General features: G+C 42.8%; 1 protein-coding gene across 4 annotated transcripts in view; it reads left to right on the top strand.

The window, feature by feature from the left end:
• Positions 1-15,237, top strand: part of MPP7 (MAGUK p55 scaffold protein 7) — a 287,917-nt gene that overhangs the window by 103,770 nt on the left and 168,910 nt on the right. For all 4 annotated transcript variants that reach the window (XM_045087412.1, XM_004779351.3, XM_045087410.1 and 1 more), the window contains one exon: positions 12,648-12,766. In XM_045087412.1, coding sequence (XP_044943347.1) covers positions 12,648-12,766 — 119 coding nt within the window. The remainder of the gene's footprint in view (positions 1-12,647; positions 12,767-15,237) is intronic.

Here is a 15,237-nt window from a genome sequence, read left to right as displayed (position 1 = left end):
GTCAAGTTTTAATCACTTAAACTGTAAATACAAATCAAGCAAGAGTTCTTGACACTTTTCTTATGAATTATGTTAACCATATCAATAATTCTTTAAAAACTACAGGGAGATCTGATGTTAAAAGGCTTAAAATTTTGCGAGATCTGTTTTAAGAAAACAACCATAGGGTGCTGAGGTGGCTCAGTTAAGCTCAGGGCATGATCTCAGGGTCCTGAGATTAGGCTCTGCACGCAGTGGGGAGTTTGCTTGAGATTCTCTCACAGGAGAGAGAATTTATTTTTATTTAAAAATAAAGAAGAATTTATTTTTATTTAAAAAGCGCATACATACATTTAACAGCCAAGTGAGGAGTCATTCTAAGCTTTTCAGAGAACTCATTTAACCTCACTGCAGTCCTGCAAGGTTAGTGCTCCTCTGTCTACAGAGTAAAAATGGCTGCACAGAAATGTTAATTATTGGGCGCCTGGGTGGCTCAGTGGGTTAAGCCGCTGCCTTCGGCTCAGGTCATGATCTCAGAGTCCTGGGATCGAGTCCCGCATCGGGCTCTCTGCTCAGCAGGGAGCCTGCTTCCTCCTCTCTCTCTCTGCCTGCCTCTCCATCTACTTGTGATTTCTCTCTGTCAAATAAATAAATAAAGTCTTAAAAAAAAAAAAGAAATGTTAATTATCAGTGGCAGAGGCGGAGTTTGTAGTTCTGTCATTTGGCTCTGGAGTCCAAGCATCCAACTCTCCCCCGCCCCCCCGGCCTTCATAGGTGTGGTTCTTCTCCTACAAGACTTTTCTGCCCTCTTAGTTAATGTGTGTGCTTCCTGCAGTTCAGCAAACTGGTCACTCCATCAGGGGAACGTCGTTCATCTCCCATGGTTTCAACTTCCAAGGCGCCTTCGTCCCCTGCCTTCATTAAAGCGCGTGTCACAGTTACAAGGTTGCTTTTTGTTTTCCCCGGAGTTGCCTACACCACACCTTGGGGATGAATCTATTTGCCTTTTCCCTTCCCCTCAGCTGTGTAGCCCCCTCCTTATCAGTGCCTGGCACGTGGCCAGCACCTAGTATTTGTAGAGTGAGGTCGGAGGCGAACAGGTGGCATCTAGAAACGCAGAGGGTCTCGGGAGTTTGCCCGCTTCCTACACACGCCACCTGAAATACTGTGAAGTATGTTATGTTAAGTCTGCTCATGAACCTTGGAGGTAAGTATGTTACCACGATTGTTTTGTCTTTCAGATAATCTCCGGAGTCCTCAAAGAGGGAAATAAGACAGCAGTAGCTGTCACCAGAAAGTTAATTATTGAGTGAATGGGGCTACGATTGCATGGATGGAGTCAGACTTTCAGGGGAGAGCCAGTAGCCGTCCTCTGTGGCTGGAAGGGAATTCCAGGAGAAGTCGTGAGCTCTAGGGCTGGGGCAAGGCTTATGTCAGATTATTACCCACAAGTGAAATTTTTAAAATTATGAAAGTAATAATCGATTTTGTAAAAACCAAAGCAGTGCAGAAATGTATGCAGCAAAAATGAAAGTAAGTGCTTCCTGTTCTGGTTTCTCTTCCTAAATGACACACGGATACCAGTGGGGGGTCAGTCCTGCATTTGGCCCTCGGGGCTCCCTGGAAGTACAAGGCGTGAGTGAATAAATGAGGGATCCCTGGATCAAAGGGAACGCAGGCCTTCCATTTCCATATTGCCAATAACGTACACCAATTTATGACTTCCCTGCTTTACTCATTTTTCCCTTCTCCCCATGCCTCTTTCAGCCTTTTCTTTCAGATGCGAACATTTTCTTCCCTTCCCCGACTCTCAGCAGGTGACCACTGCTTCAGAGTTTACTGAAAATACAGCCGAGGTCACAAGGTGACTTGCCACATGTTCCCTGTACCATTTCCACTGTGTTCTGCCTGCCTGCTTGGAACCATGGGAGAACCAGGCGCACTTCGATCTAATGCTGTCGGTCCCCGTCTGCCGTGGGACGGAGCTCCAGCGGCAGATTCCTCCGTCTCTTACGTTGTCAAAGTTTGTCTGTCGTGGATCAGTGCCATTACTGCACAAATACACTGGGCTGTTTTCTTTCCCCATCTTGAAAACCTCTTTACTCCCCATTCCGTACAAACATCGGTTCTCTCTGGTGAGAGACCGTCAGGATTGTCCGTGCTTGTAGGAGTTGTCTGTATTTGCTTTTTCCAACATGTCTCTGTTTTTAGGGCTCCTCATCCAGGCTTCCTCACTCATCACGATGCCAGAATTCATAAGCTCCATGTTGCTAAATCCAATGGGGGGTTCCCCATCCCGACTGGACTCTACTCTGCATGGCCATCAGTGACATTTGACATCTGGATCCTTCATTCTTCCTTGCCACATTTGGTTTCCTAGATGATACCCTCCTGATGCTGTTCTGAGTGCTTATCGGCTGCTTGAATCCTCCACATCTAACAGTGGAGACCCAAGGCCTCAGTCCTTGGCTCCTCTTTTATGTCTATACTCGTGACCTTGAGGCTCTTCTTTAGGTTCATAGCTTTAAATACACTCCATATGCCAACGGCTGCTCAGTCTAGATCTGCTGAGCTCCTGACTCCTGTACCAGCTTCCCGCTGCATCTCCACCCGGATACTGAATAGAGACCTTGAACTTAACGTGTTCAACACTGAACTTCCCTGTCACACTGATGGCAACTTCAAATAGTCTTAGAGAGATACGTGATTCTTTTTTCTTTTTTCCATACCCCTTATTCAGACAGAAATTCATAAGTAGCTCTCGCTTCGAAATATTTCCAGGATTGGAGTACTTCCATAACTTCCACTGGCTGCTGCTTGGGTGCAGGCCCTCATCATCGTGTGTCTGGATCATGCATTGACCCTTGGACATGGTTCTCTGCCCTTGCTCCCCTGCTGTCTCTTCTCAATTCAGCAGCTGGAGTGATGTTTTTAAAATGTTAAGATCATGTTACTCCTTCACTCAGAGCCCTGCAATGGTTCTTTCCCCCTAAAGTAAAAGTTAAATTCTTTGCAATGTTTGTGCTATGAAACTCTACATGATCTGGTCCCTGATTATATCAATTCTTTTTTTTTTTTTTTAAAGATTTTATTTATTTATTTGACAGATAGAGATCACAAGTAGGCTGAGAGGCAGGCAGAGAGAGAGGAGGAAGCAGGCTCCCTGCTGAGCAGACAGCCGATGTGGGGCTCGATCCCAGGACCTTGGGATCATGACCGGAGCCGAAGGCAGAGGCTTTAACCCACTGAGCCACCCCGGTGCCCCCTTGATTATATCAGTTCTTACATCTCTCCTTCTTCCCCCGCTTTGCTTGAGTCATGCTGGACTTCTGGCCCTTCCTCAGATACTGCAGGCATGCCCTGTCTCATAGGGGTCTGGGTTTTTATATCGTCGATCGCTCTGCCTGGAATGCTTGTCCCTCACGATATTCACATGGCTAACTCCATCACTTCAAGTCTTTGCTCATTTGTCACTTCCTCACTGGAGCGCACCCAGACTCCTTCTAATTTGTTATTGCCGTATGCCAGTGGCCCAGAAATGGATTGGCGTTAAACCACTCTCCTTTTTCTTTCTTCTTAAAAAATATTTGTTTATTTAGAGAGCATAAGCTGGGGGGAGGGGCAAAGAACGTGGAGGGGAGAGAGAATCTCAAGCAGGCTCTGTGCTGAGGGCAGAGCCCAATGTGGGGCTCGATCGCATGACCCTGACATCATAACCTGAGCCAAAACCAGGAGTTGGGTGCTCAAGTGACTGAGCTACCCAGGTGCCTCTGCTTTGTCTTTTTCTGTTAGTACTCGCCGCCGTCCACCATACCGTATGGTCTACTTCCAGTGCTTACTGCTTGTCTTCCCCCTACAGCACCAGCTCCATAAAGGTAGCGATCTCTGTCTTTTTGGTTCACTGATCCATCCAAACTCATTGATCAGCGTCTGGCACATTTCAACTCAGGTGGTCGATAAATTCTCATTGAGTGAATGAATATGTATCTCAGCGAATGACTGCCGGGCTTGTTTTCCCATACCTTTGCCAAGACTGGGTATTTGTAATTTTATTTATTTTTTAATTAATTAATTTGATCTCTACATCCAGTGTGGGACTCAAACTCACGACCTCGAGATCAAGAGGCGCTCCCCATACTGAGCTAGCCAGGCACCCCTGGGTGTTTGCAAATTTATTTCCTAAATTGGTAGGAGGAAATGTTTTGTTTGACTTTTTTCCCCACTTTTCTGTCAATTTATCCATCTCTCATTGTAAATATCAATCACTTGCTGGGTGCAAATAATTTTTAGTAGTTTCTTTGCAAACTTCTTTTTTTTTTTTGATGTGTGAAAATTTTAATTGTTATAAAGTCTATCAATGATGGCAAGTTATAGTTTTTAAGTTTCTTTGTATGTGAAGAAAAACCTTTAACTGCAACATGCCAAAATATTCTATGAAATGTTCTGCTAGTTTACATTTGATATATTTGATCCATCTGTAATGCTAATCAGGTTAGGCCCTCAACTTTTCTCTTTAAGGAAGCTCTTGAAGGTTTTTGAGTAGGAGATTGAAATGTTGGGATTAATACAGAAGCATAGGCAGAGCTGAGGTTAAGTCCTGAATGTGCCACTTACTTGGCTCCATGTGTTTCCTCCTGTAAAATGGAGGTAGTAATGGAACCTACTTAAGTAGAGCAGGAGGTGAGGTAACCTGCAGAGCACTTCCCTTAGCTCCGTAAGCATTAGGTAGGCTTACTACTAGCACTGGCATCTGGTAATAATTATTAATATGATTTTAGGAAGCTTTATTAGTTGGTGGTAGGAAGGAAAGATTAAGAATGGGAGAGAGAATAGAAATAGGCGTAATTTTTAATAACTAGCTTTTTTAGGCAAGGTGAAAACTATAGAGGGTTTCACTGTGATGGTGGGAATCTCTCTTTACCTACAGTTGAAATGACTGTAGGCACCTGGGTGGCTCGGTTTGTTAAGTGGCCGACTCTTGATTTTGGCTCAGGTCAGGATCTCAAGGTTCTGAGATGGACCCCTGCATTGGGGTCCGTGAGGAGTCTGCTGGAGATTCCCTCCCTCTGGCCCTGCCCATGCTTATACGTTCTCTCTCACTCTAAAATTAAAAAAATATTAAAAGAATAAAATTATTATCCAAAGTCCAGTAATTTGAGTAATCTTATGAAGTAATGAAATCTTTTTTTTTTTTTTAAGATTTTTAAAAATCTATTTATTTGACAGAGAGAGATCACAACCAGGCAGAGAGCAGGCAGAGAGGGAGAGAGGAGGAAGCAGGCTCGCTGCTGAGCAAAGAGCCCGATGCGGGGCTCCATCCCAGGACCCTGGGATCATGATCTGAGCTGAAGGCAGAGGCTTTAACCCACTGAGCTACCTTGGTGCCCCGAAGTAATGAAATCTTAATCCCAGAAGAGAACAACTCCTAATAATCTTCTGATTATAACATTGGGTGAATTGTTTATTCAACATGGTTCCATTTCCTTATGGATTAGGTCATTGTTGTCTACCTTCCCCAAACCGCGGTCAGATCATTGGCTTGTTACAGAACATATATCTTATATCAAGATAATAAGATTATTATAGAATTATGGCTTTAGTTTTACAGTACTATACTTACTAAAACACACACACGCGTGCACACACACACACACCCAGCAAAAAAAACCAAATTGCTAAAGTGTCAAAAGTATTTCAGTCTGCGTGTGAAACACAACCACTGACCCTCTGTCACTTGCATGGTCCAGGTCTCAAAAAGCCTCCAGAACATACTCCAACCATAAGTTGTTGGAAGTGGGGAGGAAGCATTTAGGTTTAAGGAGAATGACATATGTTTGTTTTCGGTGTAGTAGGGCTGCAGAGAAGCCAACTGTGGCACAGTTAACTTTGAGTGAGTCCATGGAGTTAAGATCATGGTCTGCATATGCGATGGTTTAGTGGACTGGCTTGCGGAGTGAGCGTTAGTCTGTATTCGGATATTCTCATCAGTACATGATTTTTCATGATTTCAGACAGCCAGCGTTTGCCATCTGACATTCTTGGGAAGGGGAGAGTGGAGCACAATACTTGGTTCCTAAATGGCAGGCTTCAGTGACCAATTTAAGAATCTTAAAGCACCTGTGCATCTCTCTGCATTTAGCTCCTCTTGGCTCTAAACACTCCCCTTAGTTCCTAAAGTGTTGCTCTCTGTACTTTGTATTGTCTTCCTAGTTTTAGGCATTTTTATTTTTTAAATTGTTCGAAAACAGCATTCTCTCTCTGCCCTCTTTTATAAACACGAGGCATTTTTGAGGAGGGTGAAGTTAGTGCTCTGTGGCTAGGATGAGCGTTCTTCCTTTGTCTCCTTTGAACTTAGAACTTTGACTCCTGAACATCCTCGAACCGAGCTGTTGGGTCCAGGCTTAGTGTACTGTTAAAATCGGCAAACATTGGAAATGCAAGGCCTTTGATGTAATACGATTTCTCTTTGAAAATCCGTATTAGTAACCCCTTTACCTTCACTAACCAATGATTAAATATTTCTCATTGTGTCCCCACTGCCAAACAACAGAAAGCCACACCAGGATAAAAGCGGAAAGCAGAAAGGCGACATCTTTCCTCCCCGAAAGAGGAGAACATGCGCCTCCCCCCCACCCCCGCAGCCACCCGGCGCTCGCACACACTTACATCTACGTATAGAAGATGCGGCCAAGTGTCCTTTCTTCGTCTCTCTGCTCCAAATCCATATCTTTCTGCCTGCTCTGTGAAAGTTAAGCTTGGCCCTTTCATTATTCTTCTTTGCATCAGGCATGACCCCAGGCTTTGTCATGGGAGGTCACTAGTGGCCCGCTGCAGGAGGAAGAGGTAGCCCTTCCTTGTTCTGGTGTTTTCCGCTTGTTTCTGTTCTTCCCGTTGGATTGGCAGCAGCACATGTGGGAGGCATCTGGTGGTGCTGACGCCCCCTTTGAGTTCTGGTGGCAGCCTAGTGGACAGTTTCCTCCTGAATTTCAGCGACACCCCTCTACGGAAGTTCCTGGTGGGTCTCTCAGGCACCCCAGAAGTCACCTTCCCAGTCTTGACCAGCCAACACCCCAAAGCGGGGTGATTTCTGTTTGCCAGTCCCTTTAACACTTTTCTGCCCACCGGCAGGGATTATTTTGGCTTTCTAGTCCTGGCGGCGGTTTCCAGCTGCCCAGGCTCTCCCCACCGATACCCCGGTGAAGCATTGGTCCCAGCCATGGTTTTCTGCACACCGGTACCCTGGAAGGGTGTTTCCTGTTGGTCCGGTGACAGTGGGCAGGCTCTGGGCTTGGAGATCGAACTGTCTGGTGGGTCGTAATCACACCACCTCAAATGAGCTGAGAATCCTAGTGTTGGGGAGGGCGCTCCTCCTCTGCTGTTGTCTCCCTTTGGGTCTTCTCCTTTAGCCCTAGGTATTCTTGAGAATTTGCCTTACCGCTGTATAGATAATCTCCATTACAGATTTATATTAAACTTGCCTGGTTCAGATTACTGCACAGCTCTTGTCTCTGGATTGGACCATGACTGAGACAAACATACGAAACAGAAATTTGGGGTTGAGTACTTCCTAGTCTTTTCTTCAGCTTTGCAGAGTTTTAGTGCCTTTAAAAATCTATACATTTGCAGGATTATTGGTGACTTTTCATCTTAAGTGTCCTCCACAATGCTGCGTACCCTTCCAGGCCCTGGGTTCCTTCCTCCAGACCCTAGCTCATGTCCTGCCAACTTTCGCGTAGCCTGCTTTGATCTTTACTGATTGTTCTCTTCTTTAACTTGTCATAATTCTTGTTAAACAAACCTTGTTGTATTTTAGTTTTGCTGTTGTTGCCTTTTCTCTCTGTGTATAAAATCCCTAATACAGAAGTACTGCCTTTTTCCCTACTGGAACATTTTTACGAGATAATTTTTTTGTGTGTGTCTTTGACAGTGTCTTGTATCGTGTCTCCCCAAATAGAAGGTGAAATTTCTTTTCTACTATTAAAATGACCTCTCAGAGAAGAGGGAGCTGCCTTATAGTCAAGCCCTTACGAAATTTCTTATAGACGGTTTTCTCTGTTACTTACACAAAAATGTGTTGATTGGAGAAGTCCCAGTTATTTTCCTATAACCCAGATTCCTGTTCTTGGAGTCACTGAGAGATCATCTGACAGGATTGTTGTTGTTGTTTTTAAAGAGAAAAGGAAGTTTACACCAGGTTAATATTTCTTGGAGAGGGGTTAAAAACCTGCGAATGTTAGAGATGCTTAGAGAGTTAGTAGGTAAGTGGTTTTGTTGTGGAGATAAAAACACGGAGGTGTAGAACCAGTGGAAAAGCAACCAGCTTTACCCAGATTCTTACTGAAAGCATCTCCCATGCATTTGAAAAAGTGTTGTATCTCAAATAACTAGAATTAAAAATGATGTCTTCCACCTCTACAGGTGGTAGTCAGGATAAGTCATTGTGAAGAATTTAAATAAAGTGGTTGCATGTAATGTGCAAGTGGGACAACCCCCAAATCTAAATTTTGATATTTGTACTTAATAGGTAATTCAGAGTGTATGTTCCTAACCAAATTAAAGTTTAACAACTATAAACAGGCATGGACATTTCTTCAGCATCCCTGAAAATTAATTTGCTGTTTGAATATTTTGTCCACACCCTAAACATCTGTTTATTTTACTTGGAGGAATATACATTTTGAATCTTTACTTGGACAAATAGGAGATCATTATTTTTTTTTAAAGACTTACTTATTTTAGAGAGAGAGAGTGAGTGCATGCACATGACAGCAGGCAGAGGAGGGGCGAAAGGGAGAGAGAATCTCAAGCAGACTCTGCACTGAGCACACAGCCTGATGCGGGGCTGGATCTCCTGATCCTGAGATCACAACCTGAGCTGGAACCAAGATTCAATCCCTTAACTGACTGTGCCACCCAGTTGCCCCAAATAGGACACCATTATAAACAGGCTTGCTTTCTCTTTGGGCAGATAGGCTATGTATTCTGTGTTATCCAAGGTATAAGACCTCCAGGCTAGAGGAGGTGGCATATTCTACACTTGCTTGTATAGAGGAGCTGAGGAAGTGCTCGGAACGGAAGAACTCATAAATGCTGATTCTTAGGAGCAGAAGCTTTCAAGACACAACTCAGGTGTGATTCTCTGCTGAAGCCTTCCCTGATGTCTTCTTCCTCCTGTAGAGGAACTGACCACTTACCTTGCCTCGCCATGCTGTCTGGCCCTGCTCTATACTTCCAACCAACCCGTCTGTGCTTGTCCTCTACACTGTGACATCCTGAGGACAGGGATCATGGCTGATCTGTCTTAGACCTTTAGATAGGTACCATAATGGTGCACTGGAATGGAGCACTCGTGAAGTTGAATGACTGCAGAGGAGTGTAGTCCCAGCTCTTGCTCAGATTTAGGTAAGATTAAGTAGGTGTAGGTAAGATTGTTCAAGATATCCCTTGTTAGCTAAACTCTCATGACTTACTCTCTGAACATCAAGAACCAGAAACATTTGGATTTCCTAGTGGTGTTCACTGTTGGAGCCCTAGGAACTGGACATAAAAAGCACCTCTGAGAACAGGGACCTGGTTTTAGCCATGGACTGAGCTGGTTTCTGGGGCCTTTCTGATGCCCTGGAGAGGAAGTGATGGTCCATGTTACCTCCATTGAAGCCATTTGCCTGCCCTCCTAACTCTCCTCAGCCTCTTTTCATTTCTGATTGGCATTGTCCTGTCTCTTCTGGCTTTGGTGTAGCTACCAGATGTGGGAGCTCAGGAGAAGTGACTGCTGTCATCACATGGGTGCCAAACGAGGGTGACGTACAAATTAGGATTGCATAAAGCTAGGAAAGCCCAGAAAACTCAGTTTATGAGCCACTGCTAACAGAGAAATTATTATTGTAATGTAAGCATCATATGGTTTATTTCCATAAAGTTCAGCGGTACTTGGATAAAGTTAACACCTTCCATATGTAAAAGATGAGGGTGGTTTTCTTTCTGCGTATGGTATTGGGTCCAGTGGAATGTATTTGCTAAGCTGTTGTTTTGACTTTGTACCATTGCAGTGGGGTTTTCATTCCAGAGGAGACATATTAAGAAAAGAAGAACATATACGCATATTTTAATCAAATGCCTGTTCTGTGCTAGCCATAGGGCTCAGTGCCACTATGGGCATCGTTCCCTTGAATTCGTAACAAGTCCTATTTACCACAATGTCTCCTTTGGTTTTAATTGTATTTTGAGATAATTGTGGATTTATGTGTTGTAAGAAATCATACAGATCCCGTGTACCCTTGACCCTGCTTCCTCCAATGGTAACTAACATCTTGGTGTAACTATAGTAATGACAAGGGGCTCGTTGTTGTCACTGATGCATTCCATTACTCTTTCTCAGGTTTCCCCTGTGTCACAGGCAATTATTTGTGAATACGTACATGTTTGTGTGTTTTCTTTTCTCTTCAGTTTTATTACCTGTGCAGATGATCGTTTCCTTTTCAACAGGTCAAGTTATGTCAAATAACTGAAGTGTTAACCTGGTTTGAATCTAGGTCTGTTCGACTCAGACTTCTGCTTTTTCAATCATAGTAATGACAGGAGCACCTGAGTGGTGCCGTCGGATGACCATCCAACTCTTGGTTTCATCTCAGGTCATGTTCGCAGGGGTTGTGAGATTGAGTCCTGCATTGGGTTCCATGTTCAGCGCTTAGTCTGCTTAAGACTCTCTCTCTCCCTCTGGGCCTACCTCCCCTTCTCTAAAATAAATAGATAAATATTTAATAAAATAATAGAAGTGATAATAACATTAGTAACAACAACGGCTGAAGCTCACCATGTTACATCTGAAACCGACTACCATGAGCCAGGGCTGTTCTACTATATTACCTCATTTAACCCCCCCCCAAAGACTATACCTCATAAATGATATTATAGTTGAATTAGTATCATTAATTAATCATATTACCAAGGAATAAGGAGTTATTTTTACTGCTCCTGAAATCAGTAATAAAATAGTGAAACTCTACCTTCTTTCTACATCATTTTCAACTTGAACCTCTGACCTTAACCACTGATGTTGGCAGTTGTCATTACTTTAAGTGTGTGTGTGTATGTATGTGAGTAAAGTGAGACCTGTATTATTATACATTGAATGAGGCTGGGACACCTTAAAAAATGTTTTTACGAAATTATAAATAAAAGCTAGTTTAGGCAAAATGCCAGGGTTTTAAGGGAATAAATAAAAGCCATCAAGAATACTTAAGAATGTAATAGGGAGAATTTTTTTTTTTTTTCCTAGAGTATTATGGTTCTTTTTGGCCAAATGCAGGCCCAGGAATGTTTGCGTTTAATCTAACCTCTCACGTTACAGATCCAACTTTCCAAGTAAGAGCTGATACATTTGGTTGTGAATTATCAGTGATTATCAGAATTTGATAATGCTTTCGGAAGATAATAGACACACTAATCCACAGGCCATAGTCTACGGTTCTTTGCTGGTTAAATATCCCGTAAAACTGTCCCTCCGATGAACAACAGCACTTACTCAGCTCAGGAATAACAACAGCTCCGTGTGTTGTAGATCCCAGGAGGTCTTGGTGTTTTTGTAGACAGCAGACAGAAATAAAAGGAATTTTGTCCTTTTTACCTCATGTAATCCCCCTGGAAAGTGAAACATGTGCTAAGAGTTGATACTGACTCCTGCCAGGTCACCTCCCTGAAGAGTCCCTGGCAGGCACTGTCGCAACTTTTCTTGGACTGGAGTCTGACGGCTCCTGAAGGAGATGGATGGTTTATGCAGTAGGCTACTGTGGAACACGGCGCTACTGTCTACCCCAAGGAAGTTTCTAGTGAGGAGGCCCTCAAGTAACCCACGTCTTTCCCCCAACTCTTTCAGAGGGTATCACGTATGCCCAGATTAGAGTCCAGTTTAAACTCCATTCTGTGTTGCTTGCTTGATTAATTTAAAGATTTTATTTATTTGTTTGACTGAGTGAGCACAAGCAGGGGGAGCGGTAAGAGGGAGAGGCAGGCTCCCCGCCTGATGCGGGGCTGGATCCCAGGACCCTGTGGGACCATGACCTGAGTCGAAGGCAGACGCTTAACCGTCTGAGTCACCCAGGTGCCCCATTGTTGTTTTAAAAACAGGCGACACCTGTTTTTAAAACAACACCAAGGATGGTTTAAGACTTTGATTTTGGATGTTAGATAACGCAAATGTTTTCGAAGCTGTATATTATTAGGAACTATTTGGAAACCACAAAACCTTTTTTAATGGGCCACTCTATCAATTTTCTGCTCTTCTAAGGAAGTTTTTCCTATTCATGACTCATTTCACTCTTTGGCAAACATCGAGGGAAATGTAATAACGATTAAGGAAAGGAATGTATGCTTTCTTCTTCTTTTTCTGAAAGCTTGTACACATTTTGTGTCTCGGGTGATGTAAACTCAGATGCCTGGTAGAATGTTGACAACCGAAAGGTAAAAACTAGCTTCTTAATACTTAATTTGTTTGGGATTTAAAAAAATCAAAAAGGTTCATTTTCTGCTTGAGAGATGTGTTTTACTTGATGGCCCAGAATACAGATCCAGTAAAAACGACACGTTGCAGCCGCCATTTACACACACCTTCAGCGAAATTAATGAGCTCACTCTGAGATTACGCTTTGTGTTTTATTTTCATTTTATAGGTCTGTATGAGCTGTTGGCTGCTCTGCCAGCCCAGCTGCAGCCACATGTGGATAGCCAGGAAGACCTGACCTTCCTCTGGGATATGTTTGGTGAAAAAAGCCTGCATTCACTGGTAAAGGTAAACCACGCTGATGTCAGATTCTCTTTGCGGAAAAACATATGGAAAAATATTTTGAGCGCCATCTAGTAAACCAGAGATCAAATTGTTGCTGTCTGAAAACAAAACAGCCTTGTTCCATTTCCCTGACGGGCGTGGAAGTTGTTAAAGATTCCACCAAAAATACATAGATGATTTCACTTAATGGTGGTGATCTGGCTGGGCGTACTAATGCGGCCGGCATGGGCCTGCCCTTGTTTAGAAGAAGACTATGAAATAGTAGCAGGAAGGTTTAGACGCCCTATGGTCAACGTTCACGAGCTGGAATTTAACTTAAATAAATGTTCACGGCAAAAATGAGAAGGACTGTATTTTCTGAGGTTAAGGATGGCAGCAGTTCAATGGCCACATTAATTTAAAATAATTTCCTTTAACGAAGTCAACTGAAATCCAAGCTAGCTATGTCTTTCTTGGCACAACGCCATGGAGATGGCATTTTGTGTATAAATACGCTGAAGTAAAATACGAATCAAAACAAGCTTCTGCAGACGGTTTTGGTAAAGCATCATGCCGTGGAAATGATCAGCCACCAGAAATGAGATCTTGTCACACAGTCATGCTGGGAGAGATCAGAACTCTTAAAATAGTAAAATGAGAACAAGAAGCTTCCTGGAAACTATGCCACTTTTGCTTCTGGAAATATGAAATGCATTTTCTTTCATTTAACTCAAGCTGAAAAAAATAATGGTGAGCCTTAGCTTGAGTATGTAGGAGGTGGACACCTCTGGTGCCTTGGCGCTGTGTGGACCGACACTTAGGTCAGCTAAGTGCGTTACACGGTTGTCCGTCTGTTACGGATGGGTGTGTTTGAAAATGAGCCACTTCTGGGGTGCTGTTGCTTCACAGGATAGAAGGATTCTTACGATATCCCCCCCACCTTGTCAGATTTACTGAAATTCATATGCCTTGAGCAACTCTCAAGAAATGAAAATGTTGAGATGTGACATTTTCCTAGCAATACATGTAAAGACTAGAGCCTTTAGTTAGTTTTTATATCCTTGCCAAGGCCTCTTTGTGTTCTGAAAATTTTTTGGTTGTTTAGTTGCTCTGTTGGGATGTGTTAGAATTGGTTTAGGGGCGTCTGGGAGGCTCAGGTGGTTAAGTGTCTGCCTTCAGCTCACGTCATGATCTCAGGGTCCTGGGATTGAGCCCCACATTGGGCTCCCTGCTCTGCAGGGGAGCCTGCTTTTCCTTCTCCCTCCACTGTTCCCCCCGCTTGTGCTCTCTTGCTCTCTGTCAAATAAATAAATAAAATCTTAAGAAAAATAAAAATAAAAAAGAAGTGGCTTGAGATGATAATTGATGAAGTTCAGAATTTACTGAAGCAATCACGAACACATTCTTATGTTGAATGTATGGAAGTTGTCTAGCTCTGGATTTGTTCCAATGGGTTTGATCTAGAAGGAATAAAATGTGTTTCAAATGACATTGTCACCCCTTAGTCATTAAATAAAAATGCCCCAAACAATGCACACATGTGTGTTTCTGTTTTTGTAATGTGGCTACTGTCTGTTTCCTTCCTAAAAGAGAGAAATTACAATGTCTTTTGACACGGTTGTTTGTGAGTTCCAGATAAAATAGTGAAGATCTCAGTTCTTTGATAGTTAATGTAGGTTAGGCAAATATAAGCAGGCATTAAGTATTGAAAAAAATTAATTATCATAGCATGTGAAGGGCCAAAAAGTAGTGACAGAGATGGGTGTTCTTTCCAGTCAAAGAACACTAATGTTTTTTAAAAAAAATTTTTAGTTACGCTAGTTCTTGAGTTTTAAAAGCATAGGTGGTTTTTCAAAGTAAATGCAAATAGTCAGTGGTCAGGAAGCATACAGTTACTGGTATGTGGTTTTAGAAAAGCAGTGAATAAATAAATTGATGTTGCTACAATTTAAATAGCACGGTAGCATGTGAACTGTTGCAAGTTATCTTTCAGTAATTGCTGTCAAATGTACTTTTAAAATAAGGTTTACTGTGTCCCTCTAGTCCGTTCTGTTTCTTACTCATTCTCCCCACTCCAAGCTTCGATCACAAGCAGACGTCAACTGTGTCCTTTGACTGACCCATTCTATTCATTTTCAAAATGTAAAGTCCAAAATGCCTCCAGGAGGCAAGCGCATGGGATCGCACTTTAAGCAGCTGGAACAATCCTCTTAACTTTATTCCAAGTGCTTCTATTGAAGGTTGGAGGAGAGAAGCCTCCAGCTTTTGTACATAAATCTTGGTAGAGCAAAAGGAATTGGAAAAGATGTTTCAGAGTGAATCAGAGGGTGCTTTGATGTTAGACTCTCTTGCCGGCAGTTGAAGCTGCTGGTGTGTGATTGAAAGATGGGTGAAGGCAAAACTTGATTTTATTCTAGCACAGAATTTTCACAATTAATTACCTTAGTTTATGATTTAAAAATAAAAGTGGTTGTTAAATCATCAGGGTTTTGTTT

This window comes from Mustela putorius, unplaced genomic scaffold (assembly GCF_011764305.1).
Source record: "Mustela putorius furo isolate JIRA1106 unplaced genomic scaffold, ASM1176430v1.1 tig00001130_pilon_pilon_pilon, whole genome shotgun sequence".
Taxonomy (NCBI): domain Eukaryota; kingdom Metazoa; phylum Chordata; class Mammalia; order Carnivora; family Mustelidae; genus Mustela; species Mustela putorius.
The sequence above is the reverse complement of the archived record's forward strand: the minus strand, read 5'-3'. Positions and strand labels throughout refer to the sequence as shown.